This window comes from Choloepus didactylus, chromosome 10 (assembly GCF_015220235.1).
Source record: "Choloepus didactylus isolate mChoDid1 chromosome 10, mChoDid1.pri, whole genome shotgun sequence".
Classification (NCBI taxonomy): domain Eukaryota; kingdom Metazoa; phylum Chordata; class Mammalia; order Pilosa; family Megalonychidae; genus Choloepus; species Choloepus didactylus.
In genome coordinates, this window is record NC_051316.1 from 123,190,765 (window position 1) to 123,216,611 (window position 25,847).

A 25,847-nucleotide genomic window follows, 5' to 3' on the forward strand; every position below is an offset into this window, starting at 1 on the left:
GAGTCTAGTTATGTAGCCCTTGGTCATATTCATCACAATATTTCACGTAAGTTTTGGTTTCTGTCTTTCACCCCACTGAATTCCCGATACAGTCCCCCCTTTTTCCTTTCCTCTCACCCCAAGGCACTCAAAAATTGCAAACCATATAACACACACCATAAACAAAACTGCCCGGAAACTACAGAAACTCTGTAGAAAAAGTCTTGAAAGAAAAATTAAACAGAACTGTAAGGCTGGGAGGAAAATTATGACTGCATCTTCCCTCTGATCAGGTCTAAAGCCAGTGGAGCTCTGAGTGGGTTCACGATAGAGCTTTTACCCAGCCCAGGACACGTGAAAACAGCTCTGGCGCACCCTGCTGGCTTACATGAAACTTAATGTTCTGAGAAATGTGCAAGAACTGCAGGGTGCTTTGGTGTGTGTTTCTATGTTTTAATGGCTTGGGGCATGTATCAGTTAATTTTTGCCATGTGAAAAATCAGCACAATATGTAATGTTTTAAATAATAGCAAGCAGCTCACGAATCTGTGGGTCAGCCAGGAAGTGTGCTAAAATCTGACCCAGCTTGACTGATCTCAGCTGGGTTGGCTCCTCCGTCTGCAGCCAGCGTGGGAGGAGTGGAGCAAGAGGCTAAGGATTGGGCTGACTGGTATGTGATGCCCCAGCTGGGTAACTGGGAAGACCCCGAATTCTCTTCACATGATCTGTCACCTGGCAGGCTAGTCCAGACTTGTTCACATGCAGCTGCAGGCTTCCCAGAGGGAGTGGAAGTGTGCAAGCTTCTAAAAAGCCTGGGCTTAGAACTGCCATCCTGCCACTTCCACCACATTCTGTTGCCCAAACAAGTCATCAGCTGAGCCAAATTCAAGGGGGAGAGAAACACACTCCACATCCTGGAGGGGATGCACTGCAAAGCCACGTGCAGGGGAGTCTGGATAAAACAGGAGAAGCGGAGGATTATGGCCACTTTTACAATTGACCACCAGGCACAACAAAATGAATCGCCCTATTAAGTCCTTGTGTTTTGGTTCCCATCCATGTGACTGAATCAAGACTCTATTCCCACATGTTCACTCTTAATTGCCAGGAGGCAGAGGGGAAGGAGGAGCAGGGGGGAGGCATAATAAAGTCTTGATTCAGTTACACAGATGGGAACAAAAATACAAGGGCTTAATAGGGCAATTCATTTTGCTTTGCCCTGTGGTCAATTGTAAAAGTGGTCAAACTCCTCTTCCTCCCCCTTCTCCTTTAACGAAACTAGAAGAAATCAGCAGCTATGCTGCTTCTGGCTCTAATCTGTTCTTGTAGCAAGAAATTCTCATTGCATCCAACTGTCAAAGTATATTTCAGAAACAGACTCATCCTCGCTCTGTTCCCATCGAGCAATAACTCTCGCTGGCATCAGCCATCTCTCGGAGTGGTGGGAGATGAGGCTGGAAGAGGATTGCAAATCAGTTTCTATGTGACTTTCATTACTCCAGCAATATCTTGAGGGCTTTCTTGGGATATTTTTTAAGCCGCGCACTTGACCTATTATTCTCAATCCACATATAGTCATCCCTGTAATGGGAAATTTTTGCTGAAACCTGCTGCTTGTGTGCTTTTATTCTCCCCCTAAACCAAGTAGCAAGCATCAGGGTGGTCTGTGAACTAAGAATGAGCCACATTATACTGTCTGTCATCAGGCTCACCCTGAGAATCCAACAGCTGAAGAAGCAGATTTTCACTTTTACGAAAGCACCATCTTTATGGCCACAGAGTATCTTTAAGGCCCTGCTGCCTTCGGAGCCTCACTCAAAGGAAGGGAATAAAAGCTTATTTCAGGTTCTTCACAAAAGAATGTGCCCTACTCTGCCCCCACCCCCAGGTCTTCAGATGATACACCCATTCCAGTTTCAAAGATGCCTAAGACTTCATCAGACCTTGAATTTCCCTCAAAAAGGATTTTATTGGCTTCTGTTGTCCCCATGCACTCTAGCAGGCCGTCCCTCCATGAGTTTTTTTTTTTTTAATTGTAGAATATAACATATATATTCCACAACTTTCCAAGTGCAATTTAACAAGGAGTAGCAAATTTCAAAGAATATTATAGGTTACAATTCCACAGTTTCAGTTATTTCCTTATTACAAAATGTAACATATATACAAAAAGGCAATATCTTTCAAAGTATGATTTAACAAGTAGATATATAGGAAATTTCCAAAGTTACAGTACCATAGTTTCAGTTATTTCCTTATTGTGAAATCTAACATATATACAAAAAGGTATAGCTTTCAAATTACAATTTAACAAGTAGCTATAGAAGAAATTTCAAAGGATGCTAAGGGTTACAGTTCCATCATTTCAATTCTTTCCTTCTAACTATTCTAATACCCTAGCAACTAAGAAAAAGAAAATTATATAAAGATTCAGTCTTCATAATCCTTTGTTACATTCCATCTTGTCTGTTGCTACCCCTTCCTCTAGTTCAATCACTTTCCTGATCTTCAGGGATGTCCAGGCAGTGACCACCCTAACCTGTTCATGTTGAAAAGGGGTGTCAACTTTATGAGCAAAAGGGATACATCTAGTTGATGTTCTTGAAGAAGCTATTGCCTCTGGGTTTTGGGACTTGGCTGGCATAGGAGCACCTCAATGACTTTTTGACATCATCTCTAAATGCCTACCCAGCTCTGTATTATTCACACAGAAAATGGCTATCAGATGGAGAAGGGCACCTTGAGAACTGCGGAGTGCCAGGTAACGCTAAAACGCCTCTCTGTTCCCTAGGTTCAGCGTGGGCCCGCGCCAGCTCGCCGTGTGGAACACCTCCGATCCGGGTCAGGACAATCGGCAGAAGTGCATCCCGAGTGACGAGGGAGGGCACAACCAGCTGGGCACCGGGACCCTCCAGGACGCCCCTCTCCCACCAAGGAGAAGGGAGCTCCCCGCCTCCCTGGCCACCAACGGGAAGGCAGACCCCCTAAACGTGGCTCGGAACTCGGTGATGCAGGAGCTCTCGGAGCTCGAGAAGCAGATTCAGGTGATCCGTCAGGAGCTGCAACTGGCTGTGAGCAGGAAGACGGAGCTGGAAGAGTATCAGAGGACAAACCGGACTCGCGAGTCCTAGGGGGGTTTGCTGCTCCCCTTTCCCAGCTCCTGGCATCCTCGGAGCCCTGGAGACACTTGGGGGCCGGGTCACCTTGGAGGTCGGGTGGGAAGCAGCAGCAGCTCTTCCCAGGCCCCCTCTCTCCGTCTCCAAAGGGAGAGTCTCTTTCAAAGCAGGAATCTCACCTGTCAGAGGTCCCCTCGGCTTAACGGATCTCTGAAGACCCAGGCACCCCCGGCTCCTGTGAACCTTTCCAGCAGGTGCCACAGTAATATTTCTCATTTTTAGCCCTTTCTCTGCACTGTCAACAACAGGGAGAGAGAGAAAAAAATCACCATTCATACCTGTCTCTTACCGGGCTGCTGGTTTTAATCTCAGTATAGAACAGGATTATGCAGGGCTATAGCTGTTGCTACCACTCCCCAGTGTAGATCAGTTGCTACATCCTGAATGGGGGCGGGGGGCAGGGGAAGAGCTGGAGAAACTGAGGATGGGGTCCCACGGGACTTATAAAGTTAACTGAGCTCCAGAGTGTCAGGGCGGGCCCAGGGTGGCATGGGTGGTATCCGTGCCCCCGTTCTGATTAACACTTAGCAGGAATGTGATTGCACGCCCCTGGGAAATGGGACATGTGCATGGTGAGCTAGAACAGGATTTGTAGCAGAAGAATTAAAAAGGTACCCCGTGTTGTGCTTTTAGAACAAAAGCTCAGGGCTGGAAAGGCAATTTGGCTAAGGCATGAATAGCGTTGCACTTCTGCTCTAACTCACCATCTCCACCGGAGCATGTGCCTTTTGTAAAGGAAAAAAAAAAAAAGGGAGAAAAAGAAAAGCAAGATTTGGCCTTAGGATGAAACTGGAGTAGCAGTGCTAATTGCCTACAGCAGCCTATGCGAGCAGGCACTGTGGGTTCGGCAGAAATGTTGGACAAACCATATTATTAGGCCATTTCAAATCAACAGTCACCTAACTCAGCCGTGGGAACCCAAAGGTGAATCTTGAGCCTGTGAACATCACTCGCTTCAACGTTCAGGAATCTGCCCTGTGCGCTTCATGTCTTATTGGTAATTTCCTAATCAAAATCCCACCCTTGTCCCATTCCTCACTGGGGAGCTGTGAACAGGTGTTGTCCCTCTGATTATTCTCCAGGCCCCATCTAATGCCCCCCAAAACTGATGTAAGTGACCTAGCTCCCCCTCTGCCTAGGTGCCCCCTTCCCACTGCACAACTGCTGGGACAGGCAGAAAGGGAAAGGAATACGGGGACCCCAGGCCTTCAGTTTCCAAATGTTAGTAGAGATCGCTTAGGAAGCACACCAACACACTGACTGCGAGGCCCTTCCCCAGAGATTACAGGGTGGGATCTGGGGGTGGGCACAGAAACTGTTAACCAACACTCCCAGGTGACTGGCACATGCTCTGGAAGTTTGATCATTTTGAGAGTTTTAACTCCTGCACACACCTGCTAATGCACCTTCCATCCCACCAAGCCCCCAGCCCTGGACACCATTTAGGCCTAGACTTCCTTGTTTATCAGTTACTTGCTTTATCTTTTCAGTACTCATTGCTCCACCCCAATCTATTCCAGCACCTACAGTGAGCTCCAGTGCTGCACCCAGCGCGGTGCTCTGTGATGGAGCCTCCATCACAAAATTTTTCCCCCTACCCTTGGATACAATGCCTGCACCCAGAGCTACCCAGTCTGGCAGAGAAAGATAGCATGTTAAGCTGTAATGAGAGAATGCCTTAGCAATTCTTTAATGCTCTGAGAAAAACTCAAGGTGAGGTAGGAGCCAGGTTCTGAAAAGGGTGGTGGGAGGGCTCTAAAGTTAGACTTCATCAAGCTCACAGATGAAACTGTTCAACGAGGGACCAGGTGAGCCCTGGAAAGAGAAAGGGACAATTCTGCTTTGAAACCCCCTAACTCCCCCACGTTCTCCCTCCAGACCCAGAAGCAGGTTTGCAACTGCTTTTGAAAGAGGATGCCTCTTAGCCACCCGCACCCATCGGCAACTGCTAAGGATGCTGTAGAGACTCTCCCATCACACCCTGCAACCCCTGAGCCCGAAGGCTGATACTGTACAGGTGTACCTCAATTCTCATAGCAGCCATGCTCCTGCCAAGTTGGACATGGGCATTTTTATAACTTGAATCATATTCCGACTGTATGTGAGAAGCAGGCTATTTAAAGGAACCCAGAGTGAATTCTTTTGTAAAGAATCCTTTTGTAATGCAATTAATTATCCCTTCACATATCTGTTTTGTAAGTTTGGACTTTTGTATATTGGGTTTTCCTTCAGCTTCTCTACAAGGCATTCTGAGCAGTGGTGATCACTTGTCAGAGCACCCCTTTGCCTGTCCCCAAAGCACATGGGCCAGGCACGGTCGCTCCAGGATCTTCTGAGGAGATGCTTGGCCAGAATTGTGGCCAGGATGCATCAAGCAGCAGCAGAGGCTGAAAGCAGACTTCCTGCCATCCACACTGCTTGAAATGCCTCCAAGTTTTGGGTAAAAGAAAAAACAAACCGTAATTGCTTGTGGTGAAATGATGCAGTCTTCATGTGAAGTAGAAATGGTTATTTTTCTCGGTTGTGACTGAACAGTGTTTTGCAATTTGTGAAACAGTGTGTTGTGTCTGTAAAAAGATTTCATTGAATGGTGGTCCATTGAAAACCTCCTTTCTGTTCTGCTCCCACATCTACTCTCTTAACTCCCCTTAGGCTCAAAAAACACCAAGATCAGTAGCCTTCAGGTGGAGCGTGGTCTTTTGGTAAAGAAGGAAGAGATAAGGGATGCTACCTTGCCTTCTCTTGAGGGTTCCTATTTCTTAAGATCAGGAAGGCCTCGATTCTTTGATTCTTTTCCAAGCTCTCATGCTGGGAAACCTGGAACGTGACAAACCTGAGTGTGTCACACACCCCGGCCTCCTGTTCTCGGCGAGTTGGAACAGATCAGGCTACTTGGTTCCTGTAAATAACCATGATGAGGGCCCCAGGGAGGGTATACCTCAAGGGAGAGGAGAAAGGGGAGTCCTCAGACAATTGAAGACAAGTTGGAAGAATGACATAGGACAGACAAGGGAGGCAGCCACAAGGACCCAAGCAGTTGGGGTCTGTGATGTGCCTGGAGGTGCCTCTCCACTGTCCACCGTCCACAGATCTTACTGTTGCGCAAACCCTGTAAAGGAGCTGTTGCTTCTGTTGTAACCAGAGAGATGGTGAGTGGAGCAATGGCCCAGCAAAACAGAGCTCTGTCATCTTGGTAATAGACTTCTCAGCATTGGTGCTGGGACTACGAGAGCCTTGGAGAGAGTAAGCACTTCCTTGGTGGGGATAAAGAATGAAAGGGAAAGAACCTACTTTAGAGCCTCTCTTTCTCCCAATTCACACTTTTTCATAAGCAAAGCAGAAAATCCAACCAGCCTTTGGAAGAAGTTGCTTTCTGGTCATGAAAACCACTTCACTGTCTGCACTGTTTAGTTATTCCTTTCTCCACCCACCTAAACCATCCATCGAATCTGAGATTCCCTCGCTGTTATTTTTTAGTTTAGTTACCAATCGTTTAATGAAAGTAACTTATTTAGAAGTATTTTCTTAAGGTTTGTGAAGAGTGTTTGCATTGTGTCTTCATTTTACGTGTTTGCAATCCCCCGCTCCAGGAAGAATTGAAATTTGTTTTGTGAGCATGAAGTGAACAGGCTGTTTTGCTCCAGCCACTTTTCTTGTACATCCACGTGAATGGACCAGATGTCCTCAGGTCTTTTCCATCTCCAGTTTCTATGACTGTGGAATAAATGTTCAGATAGAAACTTCACGTTTGGGTGTCCTGCTGGCATTGTCTATGGGGACTCAAATGTTGACCTGGTCCCAACCCCTTCCTCACAGGAGACCCCTCTGATGCTGCGTTTCCTTGTTATATGATCCAAAGAAGTGTCACGAGAGGTGCTGAGGACACTCAGAGTCCAGGCATGAAATAGAATTGAAATGGCTTCATCTGAGGGAGATGGTCTAGGAAAAGGCACGATATTAAGAGATCTCTGGAAACTTCTGCTGTGATCGCCGGCATTTAGTGAGTCAACAAGTATTTGTTAAGCACCTTCTGTTTATGTGCCAAGTGCTGGGGACACAACAGTAAAATGGGCAGGTCTCTAATCTTAGGAACTGTCTTGTGATCCAATCTTTTCACAGCCTAAACACCGGCCAATACTATAATTGCTGACATTTATCGATCACCTACAGTAAACCATGATCTCATTCAACCTTCATAACAACCTCCATGAAGTAGGTATTATTGTTACCTCTAGCTTACAAATGAAAAAAGAGGGTCAGAGAAATTACGTAACTTGCCCAAGTTTATAAGAATAGTGGCAGAAATTTGTGCTCAGGCCTTGCAATTCCAGAACGACTATACTACACTGTCAGGATTCTGATCACTGCCTTACAACTTCCTTTTGTTCCTCTAGCCTGTTTAACCTTTCAGTCTCAGCCTGGCCTCCAGCCCCATGGAACCAAGGGGCAGCTGATGCAGTAACTGACCTGTGTTGGCCCCTTTAGCTCAATGCTGTGGCTCCAGAGTCTCACAGAAAGAGCATTTTAGCATGTTTCTTTCTGCCTCATAGCCCAACCAAGAATTGGTGCAAACCCAGTTAGGAGTCAGTCAGCGGTCCTGCAGCCTCAAGCTCTTAGTTTTTGACAGTCCACGCTGTTGTAGCTGCTGGCAAACTTGCCTCCTGAATCTACTAGCCTGATGCATTCTTCACACTCATTGTTTTGGAATATGAGCAAATCTCACCAAAATTAAAACCCAGTGCGAACTCACTCAATTGCAAACTTACACCAGGATATTTTGCATCATTTATTGCTTCATTTATTAGATGCCTGTTTCGAGTCAGTCACCAGAGATAGAAAAATAAAAGGAAGAGATTTTGATCCCATGGAGCTTAGTCTAGTGGAGGGACATGGGGACGCAAACTGGCAACGCTGATAAAGAAATGCACATTGGGGGCTTTAGGAGCAAAGGTGGCGCCTAACCCTGAGTTTGTATGTGTGTGTGCGCATGTGCCCGTAGGTAAGGGTGGAGATTCGTTGGAAGGTAACAGGCCTTCCAGGTAAAAGAAACAACACATGCAAAGTTCCAGAGTTGGAAATCATGGCAATCAAGGAATTTGGGAACTCTGAGTAGCAAATATGACAGAAACACAATGCACATGTTTGGGTGACCGGCTATAAGGACTGGAAAATAAAGCAGAGGCAAGATCTCTGCCCTAGATAGTTTTCTATCCTGAAGACAGTAGGGCACATTAAAGGATTTTAAGCTAAGAAGGGACATAGTAAAAGATTAGGCGCCTCATCACGAGCTGGGACTGGCTGTCATTCACATGTATTTTGTTTATTTGTAGGTTGGTGGGCAGATAATGTCAAATCCTTGATGTTCTGGAATGATTTGGTCATGATATCATTAAACCAGTACAGGCAGACCAGAAAAGAGACATAGACAAACACATCTGGATTCCAGAAACAGTGTCAGTCATATATTTTTTTCTAGAAATAGAGAGAAAAGGTAGATGAAGTAAAAGCATTTCCTTTGTAGGTGCTGGGCAAGTTACTTGCCCTCTCAAAGGTAATATTTTGAGCATTTGCTATATGCCAGAAACTGTGCTAAATGTTTTGCATACGTTGAGTCGTTTAATCCTCAACGCAACCCTAGGAGGTAGCTATTGTTGTTTTATAGATGAAGAAACTGAAGTATGGAGAGGTGCAGCAACTTGCTAGTAAGTTACAAGGCCATTAACCAGGCAAGTCAGACTCCAAGAGAAACAGGCTCACCAAATGGAAGGGAGTGAGCAGGGAGAAGGCCGGGGACTCTTTGGTTCAGTTCTGCCCAAGAACAAGGTGCTGTAGAAACTTGCAACTAAACACAGTTCCTCATCGGGGCCTGGCAAAGAGCTCCTGCTTAAACCAGAAGTGTCAAGGATAAAATTTATATAAGTCTTCAGAAAGCCTTCAACATAACTCAGGAAATATTTTCATTTCTGATCTCCCTGGTGACAACCATGCTGTCAAATTCAGGTCTCCATTCAGGTTAGAAGAAAGAACAGAGCAGGGCTCATCATTATGTCTGGATTCTGCAGCTAAATTGAATGACCTTGGGGCCTGTTTCCTCATCTCTAAAACAAGGACATGGTCTGAGCTCCTTTTCAGCTCTCACATCTTATCTGGCAAATCATTCTACTCTGCAAATGTCAGTGTCTTCAGATATTCAGATCATATTGTTGTTAATGTGAATATACTAAGGTTCCAAATTTGTCCACACACACACACACACACACAGGCTAAATTATAATAAGAGAAACTGGCACTGTCAGAAGTTGCAAACAGAGGTGTTAGTTTCAGGATTCATAACAACCCCTTTTGTTATCAACACCAAAGAAATCCAAAAATAGTCATATATTGTAAGATAATCCAAATTTGAAGAGTTACTCCAATGTATGAGGAAAGATTGTTTCTGCTTAGGGAAAAAGAGGGGGTGAGGGCGGTGGGGGTAAGGTTTGAATTCACACATTGGTCCAATAAAGAAGACCTCTGAAGATGTGACAGCAAACGCCTGGGGCTGCATTAAGCTAACCAAGCAAACCTCTACTGAGTGATGTGTGCCAGGCCCTATGCTGGATATTAGGAATTAGATTAAGACATGTCCTATCCCTGTCCTAATTTTAATAATTTTGAAGGATGCTGTAAATAAGAGCAAACTTAAACCAAAATCCCCAGAAGATAAAGCTCAATTTTCCTTTGTGATGAGACAATTACAGACACAGGAGATTCTGAAGTATTCCCCAGCCAGGGGTTTCATAGTGTATAAAGCCAATCTAATATGCACACCACCCACCCATTTTCAGTGTAGCTGTCTTATACTAAGACAGTCAGGTAGACTTTTGTGATAACTAGTCAAAACTTTCCCTCAGACTTACTGGTACCTGGAGTTCATTAATCAGTTGACAGTACTCAAAAGAAACCTTAAGGAACAAAAATTAAAAAGCATTCTACACCACCACATGTCAAAGAAATAAGAGTGCAGCACGCAGCTTCCTGCAAGAACTAAGGCATCACCTTCCCAAATGGCCTAAAAGATAGGTGGTCCTTGTCTTATTGTCCAGAATCTTCCCATGAATGCCCACAATATCAAATCACAAGGTGCTGTGCAGAGTTGCTGCCCTCGAAGGACAAGGACAACTGTGGCTCTGAAGAGAGAATAAGAAGACACAAGGAGACCCAGTGGAAATTCATGCAAGAATTCAACAGCGAGCAGAAACAGCTCAGCACCTCTGAAAAATATCCCTGGCGTCTTAGTTTGCCAGGCTGCTATGACAAACACCAGTCACAATGGGTTGGCTAGACAACAGGAATTTATTGGATCATGGTTTGGAAGGCTGAAAGTCCAAAATCAAGGTATTGTCAGGGCTTCCTTTCTCCCTGAAATCTGTTGCCTTCTGGTACCAGCTTGCCACAATTCGTGGGGTTCCTTGGCTTGCATCTCTGCCTCCCATCACATGTTGCTCTCTCTCCCTTTGTCTGCTCTTCTGGGCTGGCTTCTTCCTGTGTGGACTCCTCTGACTTCTGTTTCTTCTCTTTATAAAGCCTCCAGCAATCTGGATTAAGACTTACCCTCATTCAGTTGGGCCACACCTTAACTAACATCTTCAAGGGGTCCTATTTGCAATGGGTTCACATCCACACAGATGGGATTATGAATAAGAGCCAGCACATAGCCAAGTTGTACAATTAAGGCACATGCCTTAGAACACGAGCCCTGATTTTGCTCAAAATCTCTGAGATATTTCCAAGGTAACAAGAGAAAGCTTTAAAAAAATGCAAAAACAAACAAACAAAAAAACCCAAAGAAGGTGTCCCAGTAAGACCTGAACTAAAATTAAAAATGAGAAGCCTCTTTTACTTCTACAGTAACCTTTGAAATCGGCATTAATAGGCACGACTCACAACACAACCAAAATCAGTATACAATTCAGGAGTATTCCTGAAGCCCATTCATTCACCTCTTCTTTAGTGAGGGAAGCTGGTCTGCCCCCAAATCACCCCATTTTCGGTCGTTATCCAAAAATGACCTAGGGAGCTCTCCGTGGGTTGCCTGGAGCTCAAGCTGGTTGGGAGTAGGGGTTCCCTGCTCTTCCCATCTGGAGGGGCTTCTTCCCATGGGACTAGTGGCTTCCTTCCCAGCACCCCACAGGCCCACAGTGCCCTAGGGCTGGCTTTCCCAGCCAATTTTCAGGAACAGCCCTCATCCCAACTCAAATAACCTGCTGCCCAAGTAGACTGTTGGTCCCCCTCTTCCCGACTAACCAAGTTAGGCTCACGTTTGCCCTGTAAGAAGAGAGAGCAGCCAGGGGGAAGTGTCCTCTCATCCTACCACTGAAATGCAAACCCACAGTGAGTCCCAGCAGCAGGGCCTAACCCAAGCAGGGCAGTCTGTGTGTGTGCGCATGTGTGCGTGCTGATGGGGATCAAGGAACTACAACTTCTCTCGATGACCTTTCCCGTGTAAGATTCCCCAATTAGGCCCATTTTTTAACCCACACCATACGACTCTGTGGACTTCATCGCCAGTCCTGCTGACGACAGGTGGTAGCCAAAAAAAGACATGGGATTTGCCTCTACCCATCTTCTACGGCAGAAGGTGATCAAAAAGAACACACTTACTAGAGATATATAAAATCTCTGGTTTACAGGTTACTATCAAAATTTATAATTCAAGAATTCGCAGCCTAACGTGCCCAGGCAGCACTATTCTACCGGGAAACAAATCACATCTCTTTTACCTGTAATGAGCTATGGAAGAAAACTGAGTAAACTGTCATCTTTTAGGCATACTCTCTCCTCAGAACAGACTCAATAAAACAACCGAGGGAAAAGGGCTTCAATTAATCAAAGAACTAAATACTTGAAACACAGCTAGTCTCAAAAACTAAGGTTATTATTTTTGTTCAAGAGAATTCAAGTCTAGAACAGCAGGTATAAAATCAACTGATAATGACAAAGCCAAAAGTTTCAAAGAAAAACACAAAGGCAAGCTGAATCCTGCTTTAATTGAAGCTTGTGGAATATAAAGTCCTACAGAAACATTACAGAGAATCTTCCGGGAAATAGGGACTCACAGCAGCCCCTATGGGGAGGAGGATGAGAGTAATTCATAGCTCACCAAGGCCTTTCTGTACCAAGTTCCAGAGAATCCAGAAGATTTTTTCACCATCTCGGTCCTGGTCACCAGCCTCTCCAATTGTGATTTCATTAAAAGATAAAAGGGACTATATAATTCGAAACTATTCTGGCCTTGAGAAATTTAAAGACTTTAATTAGTTGAACATTCAAAACTTAAATAACTTTAACAAAAAAGCCAGCTGACCTTAACAAGTTACTGTGCTAGCAAATGGGAAATTTTCCTGGACATAATTTCATTAAGGCTTCAAATCATCCAGGAAAGAGTGGCACAATTGTACCATTTTATAATCTATGTTTACAAAAAGTTTACTACCCAAATCATTAAGAGTTTGTGCCCATAGTCAGCTTCTTTCTAGAAGATCTCCCCCACAACCCTCCCCCAAAAGCCATGTGTTTCCACTCTTCTTTGTTCCCTTCTCCAGGTCAAAACAACCAACCTGTCTTCTTCAGGAGGAACAGACAATCCAAGATTATATCTATACAGTGGCCTGAAGAAGAAAACGATGAAAAGTCTAAAAGCAGGAACAAACAAAGCTGGTAGGGAAGAGAAAGTTGTTTGTTGCTAATTCATCCTAAAAACCAAGACTTGCATTTACCACTCCTCTCCCCAGAGTCATCTAGCTATTAAAGAGGAGAACATGGATGTGAAGTCTGTGCAGGAAAGAGGGTTGACAAACAAACTGCTTTGCAGGTAACAATTAAGGAGAAAAGAGGTAGAGGTTTGGTGATTAACGAATAAGTGCCTGTCTCATCAGCCTTTCTTCTTCTCTTGACTTGGATCAGCCAATGTAGATGCGGTGGAAATCATTGGCCCCAAAAGCAGCATTACACTTGGGACATTTGCGCTGACGGGTGTCATAGCGCGTCTTCACACACTCAAAGCAGAAAACATGAAAACACTTGGTCAGCACGGCATCCTTTTTACGCATGTTGCAACATGGGCAGGTCAGGCGAGCCTAAAAAAGAAAGAAGCCAGAGTCTGAGCAATCATAAAAGTTTATGATCCAAATGGCTCTGATATATAAACAAAATAAACAAAGACAGCAAACCCATCAAGCACTGAGACAAAATTACAATCCCTCACCTCCTGCCCCCACCCCCAAATAAACCATTTTCTGGTTACCTCCATGGAAAGCAGATCAGTACTTATACTCCCTGTCTTAGTAGGCCACTTAAGGCCTCAGCAAAGAACACACGGAAATTGTTGGGGTCATTTTTCTAACCTTGTAATCCTTAATCTCCTCCATGAGAATCTCATCACATTTGGGTACATTGTCTGGTTTCTTTGTGGTCTCCAGCTTCCTTCGAAGTCTTGAGATGTCCTCCTACGGGAGAACATACTCATCAGACACCCTTCCCTAGACCTGCCACCACTGAGGAAAATAAGCACTACAAGTTGAACTTTCTGTCATGGAAAGAAAGGATTTTCTGTCTTCTCATGTCCGGTTACCTTTCAGCAATGTAGAGTATTGCAAATGGCGATACATTTTCTTTTGTTTCAGATCAGGCAACCATAATCACATCCCAAAACTAGAGTTGCATCTAACTACTGCCAACTCAGTCCTGTGAAAATGCAGTCTATCGGTCTAGAGGGGTTAAATTTAAAAATAAAATAAAATAAAAACTAAAAATCTGATAGGCCATTTTATTTTGAGGTAACTGATATTAAATGGAAGGTGGATTGGATTAAAATAATCTACAGATTAATGGGTAAGGATTGAAAAGTAACATGGGAAAGAGCAGAAATGCTAAAAGTAGAGAAACCATAGGAGAACTCTAAAATCCTCTAAAGTTGTTATGCAGCAACTTCTTTCACAATTCACAGATTTAATAAATATTTATTTCATGCCTACTAGATGCTGGACACCTTGACAGGCTTTGGGAAAACAGCAGTGAAGAAAGCAGACACAGTCTCTTCCCTCAAGGAACTTATGGTCTAGACGATGACATATATTACACTAATGAGTATTTCATAGTAAGGGTCACTTCCAAGCCCCCCAAACACCTAAAAGATGAAATGTAAAGAAAAGACAATTGCTTTTACCTGGGCGCGTTTGAAATTGAACATGTCCTTTTCTTTAGTGACACTGTTCTCCACGATCTCATCCTGAAAATCGTGTAGTTTCTTCTGAGCCAACTCCAGCTGTGCTTTGAGGTCGTCTGCCAGCTGGGCCGCCTCCATTGCCTAGACAGGATGCGGTAAGAATGTCATTCCATCAGCCCTCGTTTCCAGTGAGACAAAATATTAAGCTAAGTCCAAGTCCTCTGAGGCTAACCGTCCATCACTTTAGATTACAGAGCAATCAACCATACCTTGCGTTTATTCATCTCTAAGGCTTGGGTCCTCAGACCCAGCTCCTTCTCCCCTGTGCCAATGTTGCTCTGTAGCAAATGCTCCTTCTCTTCCAGTTTCCTTACTACCTGTAACTGGGCATCAACCTTTGAAGAAGAAAATCAAATTTTAATACAAACTGGAAGTAAGAAAAAATAAAACTGACTACACCCTGTTAATTGCTAGGCCCACAAAGAGAGTGTTAGGAATCTCCAACCATTACTCATTCCATCCATGAACACTTCAAAATACAAGCAAGACCGTGATTATTAAGAGCTTCACTTTTGATATAAAATAGTGCTGAAGATCCAAATAGGAGTCTGGGAAACCACTGAAAAGAGTCTTCCCCAAACTGGCAAGAATAGAGGAAATTACATTTGTGGAGACTTATCTTTTCAAAAGCTAGCAATTCTTACTAAAACCAATGATATGCAAATTATAGAACGAACAAAAGTTCAAATATATCTCTTTCAGAATGGCTAGAGGTTCTAAAGTAGTCTTTTTCTTAAAATTCATGCACAAAGTAGAATCAAACAACATTAAGGAGAGGAAAGTAAAATCACACACCCACTTCCTAACCCCACACCCACAGAACTCAGGTCCCAACATCCTGACGTAACCAGGCAACCAATGTTACTTTCTCATGCAGCCTTCCAGAACTTTACTAAATACATAGCATACAGCACACACATGCACACATCCATCTTTTTTTTTTAAACACAAATGGGATCATGAAACATATCACTTAATGATACATTTTAGACATTTTCCCATATTATTCCATATTAACAGATACATATTTGTCATAACAGCTACATTATACTCCTTTGTAGGGATGTATACTTTATTTACCCAATACCCTAATGATGGGCATTTCGTTTTTAGGTTTTTTCCCTATTACAAATGATGCCTCAATAATCATTCTTCTACACATATCTTCATGCAGAACGGCCTCTGGTTCCACAGAATGCAACGCTCTACTCATCCTAATTACCTGAGTCTTCAGAGTCAAAACTTGGTCTGCCAGCTCCTCCTTCTCCTCTTTCAGCAGCTTATGGATCTGATTCGACTTGATACGTTCTGACATGAGTTTGAAATTTGCATCATCTTTCTCCCGCAACTGCTGCATCAGACGGATATTTTGCTCCTGCATGTCTTCAAAGGCCTGGCCTGTGACATCCATCTCCGAGAGGAGAGCTTCTTCCTCCTGAAGTAAGGAGGACAAAACTTCACTTTAATAGCATCCTCTAACTCCAAAGAAATGGGCACAGGAAATTAAACTTCATATTAATAAATAAATTAGAAATAAATTAACCTAGTAACAGAGAGATTTACTTTTAAGAAGCTTGCTTTTGTCACTAGGTTAGCTCTAGCAATATAGAAGCAGCCCTGTTATCCAAAGCCCTCGGCAAATTGCTGATCTGTACTTGGAATCATCTAAAGCAGGAAAAAATTATACCTTCCTTAATCTAGCAAACTGACCAAAAGGCATTTGGTTCAGAGAATTTCTATCATAAAACCTCACATTTTTTCATACCTTTTCACAATTATAATATCGAATTTAATCGACAGCCTTTCCAACAGTACTGCAAAAATCCAAACTTTTATAATGACCTGATAGGTGAAAAGCAGTATCTAACAGTAGGTTTAATCTACATTTGTCCTATTACCAACGAGCCTGAGCATCTTTTCATATGTTTAAGAGCCATTTGTGCACTTTTCTGTGAATTATTCATATATTTTGACTATTTTTTTCTAATTGTTAGGTTCTCTTCCCTATTAATTTCTGGAAGGCTTTTCTTTTTTAAAATACATGTTAGAAAGATAAGCCCTTTTGTGATAGGAGTTAAAAATTTTTTTTCTCATTTGTCATTCATCTTTTGGCTTTGCTAACACTATTTCTGCAATGTGGAATTTATATATGTAATAAAGTTATCAATCTTTTTTTTTTATGTCTTCTAGACTTTTAGTAATAGTTAAAAAGGTCTACTCTACTCCAAATTTATAAAGGAATTTAGTCATGTTTTCTCCTAGCTCTTTCATGGATTCTCTTTTTTTTTTTAAATTAACTTTACTTATCGAAAAAATAAAAAATAACAACATTTCCAAACAAAACAAAGCAAAGGAATAAGAAAAACAAATGTCCTGAAATAACTTCATTGGACTTTCTAGTCAGTTCTAATAGTCTGTCTATTCATATTCTAGTCCCATGCTGTTTTATCTACTCAAACTTTTTAATATGCAGTAGAGATGGGAAGCAGAATCATACACAAAATTAACAAAAGCAAAATGGAAAAAAAATAGCATTTTTATTTTATTGGAATCACTTCAATTTCTATATTAACTTAGGAAGAATTAACATGTTTAAGACAGAGAGTCACCTATACAAGAATATAGTGTCTTTCTTTTTACTTATTCTAGAACCTATAGTAGTAAATAATTCTATTATTTTTCAAAAAGAGAAAGGTGGTAATCAAGAGATTTAAGGGAAGCCCAAATCCCGTTTATTACCAAAAAAAAAAAAACAAAAAAAGCATATAGGATCTAATGAATTTCCTTTTTTCAAGGTAGTTGGTCAAGTTCCAAAAAAACTACATCTCAATATTTTGCTATTTCTTAGGAACAGTAAAAGTACTACTAACAGTGACCACATATATGGTTTCTCTAACTGTTTTTTGGTATCTTATCATTAAATGTTAATAAATCCACTGGGACCTAAAAGGAAGAAATACATGTTCATTATGAGAAGGAAAATTAAGTCTCCATATAACAGTTCCAATACCCAGAAACAACAATAGTTAACTTATTGTTATTTATATTTATAATATTGGGGGGAGCATGGTTTTCTTGGTTTCATGTATTTATAATTATAATGTGGATAAAGTGTCATCTTTTGTTCCCTTCCATAGACACTATATTTTCTGATTTCAGATCAGAAGAGAAAGGATCGATTCCCTAACAATGTCTTAACAACTGGCTATCCATTTGAAAATGAAAGTAAAGTTCTTGCTTCAGAAATACATAAAACAAAATACCAGCTGGATATACTACTTTGATGTAAATAATCAAACAAAATACATAGGAGAAAAAAATATGAACAAAAATGTCTGAAACAAAGAGCAAATTTTGCTGGCAGTAACTTCCTCTTGAAGAGTAGCCTTTACTTAAAGAGCCAATTAAAGAAAGAAGGCGTGCCCACCTGCTTGGCCATGGCCAGCTTCTTCTGCAGGTATTCTATCTGCTCCTCTACTGCTCGGATCTTCCTCAAGGCATCCTCATCTGCCATTTTCTTGTTCTCTTTCTTCTCTTTTTCCTCTAGATCCTTGAGTCTTTGCCTTAGATCTTCCAACTACAGGATGAAAGGAATCACACAAAAAGGAAGAATCAGTTATAATACAATTTCAAAAATTAATCAATACTGTGCACAAATGGCAGCCCATAACACTAAAAGACCTTTCCAGAAAAATGGAACAAAGAGATGAATGATAAACAAGTACACCACATTACAAAACTGCTTTACCATCACTCCATCCCAACACTGCGTGTTTCCATGAGCAACATTTTTGAGAAGGAGTGCACATTCAACCTTTCTTTAGAATAGTGGTTCTCACCCTTTTTTCTTAAGACCCCAATTTTTAAGAGTATAAGACATTCCTCCCAAAAATAATCCAAAAAAGAGAACTACTATAGAAATGATTTTTATGGAGAGGGGGAAATAAAAAGTTTGAAAAAGCTATTCCTATCCCCAGTAATTCTGATGTCCCTTATCACCTTGCAGAGAATTTGAAAATCTCTATTTTCGGTGGGCTTTGAAAGGGCAGAATATATTGCTGAATTAAACACTAACTTTAAAGACAGAGACAGACACTATATGCTTCAGAAGCGTGAAAGAAAATCTCCCAAGAGAAGATTTTAACCGGAATGACAGGTAAAGGCAGGCTAGATTACCTCTGACTTCGACTTCTTCTCAGCTGCCATTAGCTGAACTTTGTCTCTCTGTTCCTTTGGGGCAGAGCGGTACATATCTAGCAATAGTTTCATCTCTTTTTGGCTCTCCTGTGCCTTCCTATGAGAGGAGTGGTAGATGGAGGGGAGCAGTGCAAGGACAAAACAAAGGACATCAGAGCAAGGGAATTTCAAACTGAGCAAAAATATTTAAAAACACAGTTTTATTTTACACTGCATATTACACATCTCAAAGACCAACCTTTTGTACAGACTATTAAGAGACTTCTGGATATATTCAGAAAGCACAGAGAAGTAAACTGTATAAATAAATCATTTCTCCCTTAAGACAAAGTTCTTCAATAGAGAGTTATGAAATAAACATGTGTGGTACTTATTAAACAGGCAAATTTCTGGGGGCCCCCTCTTAGAAAGTGAGATTTAATCAGTCTGCAATGGAATCTATTTTAAACCAGTCACCAGATGATTTGATACCACACTTGAAAAAAACAGAGATCAAGAAGAAGGAAGAAAAAAAGGAGAAATCCGAATGCTTAAAAATATACTGTTAATCCTAAATTTGATAGCTGAATGATTAACCATCAACTGAAGACTAAAACTTCATCTCTTACTAAATTATCAACCCTCTTAATTACACTTTTACAAACCAAAAGAGTTCAAGTGTTTTGAGCACAGTGGTCCCTCAAATCCAAATAAGGGGTCAATCATGAAAAATGGGAAGCAAGAAATTTTACTGAGCCTAACCAGTTCTACCTGAGAATTCACTGGTTACGTACCAGGAAAAGGGGCAACATGTGAGGTTACGGTGAAGATAATGTTTCATGGGGTCAAAGGTCTACATCAGTGTTCCAGTGCCTGGGGAAGTAAACCTCCTAAGGCATCCCTTAAAACGACCTGGCACAGACACAAACTAGTTAACTCCCAGGCAAAGAGATCAGATATCATTCAAGTTATGGTAACACATACTCCAGCAAGTAAAATTAAACTTGTAATTAATGCCGGCAATCTGCTCAAATCCAATAACTAGCATCAGTTAATTTCAGGTAATTCCCATGAGTGTTATTTCCAATTAAGATACCCCTTCCCTTAATTCGGACTCATGAAGAATAAGGCTCCCACCGTGGGGTCTGCTGATACCTGACCACCAAACCGGAAAACATACCAGCCACGCAGACCATTTTGATTGTATACCCAATCAAAAGCTGAGACGACGTTAATTTTATCTTTAGGTACGCCCAAAATATTACAGTTACAAACATTTCATGCCCAATGCCCTAACCTTAGTTTTTGGATCAGAAACTGTTATTCTAAATATTGCTCTTACTTGAGTTCAATCTTCAATTGTTTGATAATTTCTGCTTCCTTTTTCCTTCCGTCATCGTGCTTCCCTTTCTCTTTATCCTTGGCAGAATCTCTCTCTTTTTCTGACTCTTTTAGTTTCTGCTTCTCGCGTTCCCTCTCCTTTTCTTTCTCCCGCTCTCTTTCTTTTTCTCGCTCCCTCTCTTTCTCCCTCCGCTCTCGTTCTCGTTCTTCTTCATCCCGTTTGGACTTCATCTCGCTGGCTTCCTCCTGAGACACCTTAGATGCTGAGCACTGGGCAGATAAGTCCTCGGGATCCTGTTTGAGCTCGGCAGGCTCGTCCTTAGGGTCCTCGGTACTAGACGGAGACTGCAGAAGGGTGCTGCCACTGCGCAGACGTGTCTGGGAGGACAAGGAAAGAACAGACACGTCACTTACGGTGGCCACGGTGCTTTCCTCACTCAAAGACAGCTTCACAAACTTCACAGCACACAGAACTTGTTCCCCTTCCCCTGGTTACCTTGTTCAGGTCAGACTGGGCTTCTCTCAGTTTCCGCTTATATCTGAGGACCTCCCCCTTCAGCTGGTGGTTGTGATTCTGGAGGCTACTGATGAGGTGGCGCATCTCCCGGTTAATAGGGCCTTAAACACAGCAACAGCAAAGTTATGAGAAACTGGAATGAGGGCAGAGAAACAAGGAGAGAAAGTGCAGAGTGTATCAGGAACCTCCGAGAAATAGGGGGCATCACCCAGAATGAGTCCCTCTCAGAAGACGAAAACAAAACTGAGTTAAAAACTAAATACCCAGGGGGGCAAGATGGTGGCATAGAGAGGTATGGAAATTAGTTAGTCCCCTGGAGCAACTAATAAACAACCAGGAACAACTAGTAAATAATCTGGAACAAATGCTGGGGGATAACCGTGACTATCATAAACCAATCTGGATTGCGTGGAATGGCTGAGATCACAGCATAAAACCTGTGAGTAAAAACTGCAGAACCGTGCCAGGAGCCCCCTCCCCCACAGCAGGCTGAGCTGCAGGACCTCACTGTGGGAGAAAGCAGCATTCTTGAAGCAAGTGAACACAACTCAGTCCAGTTCCAACTGGGGTTTCAATTAACAAATGTGGACTGCTGAATACAAGCTACAAACATAGACAAACCTCAATGGAGAGGAGGTGGGGCTGATGGAAAAAAAAAAAAAACTTAAAAAAAAAAAGAAGGAAAAACACAGAGGCTTTTAGAGACTGACCTTAGAGAGCCAGAAAACACCTGCATACAGGGAAAGGGAGCCCAGAAGACTAGGTGTTCTATCTGACTGACAGGAGAAACTGGAGAGCCATGGACTGGCTCTGAAAGGGAGCTTTCTTTCCCTTTTTCTCTCTCTCTCAACCTGAGTGGTTCAGTGGAGAGAGCCCCACCATTTTTAGTTCGCAGCCTTCTGATCCACACAGGAGTGAAGTCCGCAGAGTAAAAGAGACAAAGAAGCTATTCAAATGAAGAAGATAACTCCCTAGGGGGTGTATCTTCCCTAAGAGGAAGGAGGTGGGGCCCCAGCTCTAGGGCTGGCCTGCCCTTCCAGGGCCTCAGGGAAAACAGTCAAAACAGAAACAAACTAAGCTAAGAATTAAGAGGGCCACACCTCTTTACACCAGTGAGGAGTGACAGGCTGACAGGTGCCACCTGCTGGGAAGGTTAGGAAAAACATAGTGGCTAGAGATCTCACAGGAAAGTCTGTCAATCTCTAAGACATACCATCAGGGAAATTTGACTCTGAATATAACCCCACTCTGAGACCTGAACCCGGTCTGGTCTGCGAAAATCTGATTGGGGTAACCAAGGAAACCAGATGCCTAGACAACAGAAAACTACAAATTACATTAGGAAAAATGAAGCTATGGCTCAGTCAAAGGAACAAACTTACACCTCAATTGAGATACAGCTGAGATATTGTTTCACTTTAATGAAACAATCACTTAAAGATTTTCAAAGAAATATGCTAAATCATATCAAAAACCAAGTCAATGAGTTCAGAAAAGATATGGCAAAAGAGATGAAGGCTATAAAGAAAACAGTGGAAGAACATAAAGTAGAAATCGAAAGTTTGAAAAAACTACTGGCAGAATTTATGGAAATGAAAGGCACAACACAAGAGATGAAAAACACAATGGAGACATACAACCGCAGAGTTCAAGAGGCAGAAGAAAGCACTCAGGAACTGGAGAACAAGACACCTGAAATCCTACACACAAAAGGACAGGAAAAAGAGAGTGGAAAAATATTAGCAACATCTCAGAGAAGTGAATGACAACATGAAGTGCATGAGTGTATGTGTCATGGGTGTCCCAGAAGGAGAAGAGAAGGGAAAAGGGGCAGAAGCAATAATAGAGGAAATAATCAATGAAAATTTCCCATCTCTTATGAAAGACATAAAATTACAGATCCAAGAAGCACAGCATACCCCAAACAGAAGAGATCTGAATAGATCTATGCCAAGACACTTAATAATTAGATTATCTAACATCAAAGACAAAGAGAGAATCCTGAAAGCAGCAAGAGAAAAGCAATCCATCACATACAAAAGAAGCCTGAAAAGACTATGTGCGGATTTCTCAGTAGAAACCATGGAGGCAAGAAGGAAGTGGTGTGATATGCTTAAGATACTGAAAGAGAAAAACCGCCAACCAAGAATCCTATATCTGACAAAACTGTCCTTCAAATACAAGGGAGAGTTTAAAATATTCTCTGACAAACAAACAATGAGAGAGTTTGTCAACAAGATACCTGTTCTAAAAGGAGCACTACAGACAGACAGGAAAAGACAGGAGTGAGAGGTTTGGAACACAATTTTGGGTGATAGTAGCACAGTGATGTAGGTACACTGAACAAAGATGACTGTGAGTATGGTTGAAAGAGGAAGGTTAGGAGCATGTGGGACACAGAGGGAAAGACGAAAGATAAAGACTGGGACTATATAACTCAGTGAAACCCAGAATGCTCAACAATTGTGATAAAATGTACAAATATGTTTTTACATGAGGGAGAACAAATGAATGTCAACCTTGCAAGGTGTTAAAAATGGGGTGGTACTGGGGAAAAAATACAATCAATGCAAACTAGAGACTATAGTTAATAGAAACATTGTATTATGCTTCCTTTAATATAACAAAGGCAATATACCAAAGCTAAATGCCTATAAGAGGGGGATGTAAGGGAGAAGTATGGGGCTCTTGGCATTGGTGATGTTGTCTGACTCTTCTATTGTGCTTTAGTTTAATTCTGTCTTTCCTTTTGTTGCTTTTTAGCTGTCATTTTTTTTTCTTTTTCTTTTGTTGCTCTACCTTCTTTGACTCTTCCTCCTTCTTTGTCAAAGAAATGGAGATGTCCTTATATAGATAGTGGTGATGGTGGTGAATGCATAAATATGTGATTATACAGGGAACCACTGAATGTTTACTTAGGACGGAATGTATGGTGGGTGAACAAAACCGTCTTAAAAAACAAAATAAAAAAAAACAAAAACAAAAAAATGGGTTGATGAAGAAACCTTGAGGGCACTATATTGAGTGAAATAAGTCAGACACAAAAGGACATATATTGTATGGTCTCACTGATATGAACTAATTATAATATAGAAACTCATAGAAATATAAGTTACCAGGATATAGAACGAGGCTAAAGAATGGGGAGCGGTTGCTTATTATGAACAGAATGTTTAACTAGGTTGAACTTAAGTGTTTGGAAATGGACAGGGGTGATGGTAGCACATTATTATGAGAATAACTAACAGGGCTGAATGCCATGTGAATGTAGTGGAAAGGGGAAGCTTAGAGTCACATACGTCACCAGAAGGAAAGTTGGAGGTTAAAAGATGGGAAGTATAAAACAGTGAATCTTGTGGTGGACGGTGTCCGTGATTAACTGTACAAATATTAGAAATCTCTTTCATGAACTACAACAAATGTATGACACCATAACTACAAGTTAATAATAGAGGGGTATATAGGGAAAAAAATATACCTATTGCAAATGATGTACTACAGTATTTTAACATTCTTTCATCAACAGTAGCAAACATACTATACCGATACTATGAGTCAATAATGGAGGGAGGGTGGTTAGGGGTAATGGGAGGATTTGAGTTTTCTTTTTTGTTTTTATTTCTTTTCTGGAATAACAGATGCACAGTTGTATGATGGTACCATGGGCAACTGACTGACTGTGCACTTGGATGACTGTATGGTATGTGAACAATCTCAATAAAATTGAATTTAAAGGGGAAAAAAAAAAAAAGCAAATACCCAGGCTCTGAACCAAAATGAATTATAGGATTTGATGCAAGGTCCTTTAGAATTGGTGAGGGCAAGTTAATACTAACGAATCCTGGTGACCGCATCATGTCTTTCAAGGAAGGCATTTACAGCAGGCTGACTGCAGGGCAAAGCGAGACTGGTTGTGCCAGTTTGGATGTCCTGTGGCCCCCAAAATGCCATTATCTTTGATGCAGTCTTGTGGGTCAGACTGATTAATCTTTTTGATTAGGTTGTGACCTTTTGATTGGACATTTCTATGGAGATATGACCCACCCAACTGTGGGTGATCTCTTTGATTGGATAATTTCCATGGAAGTGTTACCTCACCTATTTAGGGTGGGTCTAAATTAAATCACTGGAGTCATATAAATGAGCATATAATAAAATAAAACAGAAGGAACTCAGTGCAGCCGTGAGTGATATTTTGAAGAGCATCTGAGAGTGACATTTTGAAGAGGAGCTACAGCCAAGAGGGACACTTTGAAGAATGCACAGGAGCTGAGAGAGGAGCTGCAACTTAGAGAGACATTTTGAAGATGGCCATTGAAAGCAGACACCAGCCATGTGCCGTCCCAGCTAAGAGAGGTTTTCCGGACACCACTGGCCATGCTCCAGTGAAGGTACCCCATGGTTGATGACTTACCTTGGACATTTTATGGCCTTAAAACTGTAACTTTGTAACCAAATAAACCCCCTTTTATAAAAGACAATCCATTTCTGGTGTTTTGCAAAAAGGCAGCATTAGCAAACCAGAACATTGGTCATACCTGCTTGTTCATTGGCAGCCAGTGTCTGCTCAAATTCTATCCTCAGCATTTCATACTCCTTGCGAACCTGGGCCAATGTATCTTCCAGCTGGATCACTTCCGTCCTCAGCTTCTTATGAAGACTCACCTCGTCTCGCTACACACAGAGAAGGAACCAAGCAGAAATTCTTATCAAGAAGTAGAAATACCACTGTATTCTATTATTCTGTTTCCTAAATTTGATCTATAAGAATCTAAGAAAAGGAAAAATTAAAATTCTGGGAAAAGAAGCGATTACTCTGAAAAATTCCAAATCAATCAATACTTACTGAGCACCAGCCAGCTACAAAAGCTAAGTTGGGGATGGGCAGGATACTGAAGAAATAAAGGAAATGGCCCCTAACTCTGAGAATGCTAAAATTTAATTGGGGAACCAACCTATACAAGCAGTACATGAACAAATGTAAAGTAAGATATAGTAAATTTAAGTCATTTAACAGTATCTATTAAAAGACCAACTAATATAAAACATTAAGGACTACGGGAGATACAAAAGTGATCAGATGAATAAAACAGTTTCTGCCTATTAAAAAAACAGTATCTGCATTTCCCATTACAAACTATAACATAAGCTTTAAGGAGAGATACAGTTTTTACCCACCAGTGTCCCGCAGACCCATAAGGCTCCAGCTATGCTGAACTATTTTGTCATGCTCTCTCGCACTTTTATATATCCTGTTCTCACTGCTATACAGGCTGGCCTTCACCATTTTTCTCTATCAGTAAACTTCTTTTTATCCTTAAAATCCATACTTCACTTCTTCAAGTAGAATCAGGAAGGTTCCAGTCAAATCAGATGCTGTCTCTTCTATCAC

The 25,847-nt window shown here is 41.8% G+C and overlaps 2 protein-coding genes across 7 annotated transcripts in view; one reads left to right on the plus strand and one right to left on the minus strand.

Moving 5' to 3' along the window:
* GRIN3A (glutamate ionotropic receptor NMDA type subunit 3A) overlaps nucleotides 1-6,900 on the plus strand; it is a 173,624-nt gene extending 166,724 nt beyond the window's left edge. Inside the window, exon 9 of the mRNA XM_037798455.1 lies at nucleotides 2,771-6,900. Coding sequence (XP_037654383.1) covers nucleotides 2,771-3,110 — 340 coding nt within the window. The 3' untranslated portion in view covers nucleotides 3,111-6,900. The remainder of the gene's footprint in view (nucleotides 1-2,770) is intronic.
* A 5,265-nt stretch (nucleotides 6,901-12,165) lies between these two features.
* Nucleotides 12,166-25,847, minus strand: part of RNF20 (ring finger protein 20) — a 75,385-nt gene continuing 61,703 nt past the window's right edge. For all 6 annotated transcript variants that reach the window (XM_037850687.1, XM_037850689.1, XM_037850688.1 and 3 more), the window contains 10 exons: nucleotides 24,994-25,129; nucleotides 20,435-20,556; nucleotides 19,940-20,316; nucleotides 18,598-18,715; nucleotides 17,849-17,998; nucleotides 15,644-15,856; nucleotides 14,631-14,756; nucleotides 14,362-14,502; nucleotides 13,541-13,642; nucleotides 12,166-13,273 (listed from right to left, as the gene is read on the minus strand). In XM_037850687.1, coding sequence (XP_037706615.1) covers nucleotides 13,097-13,273; nucleotides 13,541-13,642; nucleotides 14,362-14,502; nucleotides 14,631-14,756; nucleotides 15,644-15,856; nucleotides 17,849-17,998; nucleotides 18,598-18,715; nucleotides 19,940-20,316; nucleotides 20,435-20,556; nucleotides 24,994-25,129 — 1,662 coding nt within the window. In that variant the 3' untranslated portion in view covers nucleotides 12,166-13,096. The remainder of the gene's footprint in view (nucleotides 13,274-13,540; nucleotides 13,643-14,361; nucleotides 14,503-14,630; nucleotides 14,757-15,643; nucleotides 15,857-17,848; nucleotides 17,999-18,597; nucleotides 18,716-19,939; nucleotides 20,317-20,434; nucleotides 20,557-24,993; nucleotides 25,130-25,847) is intronic.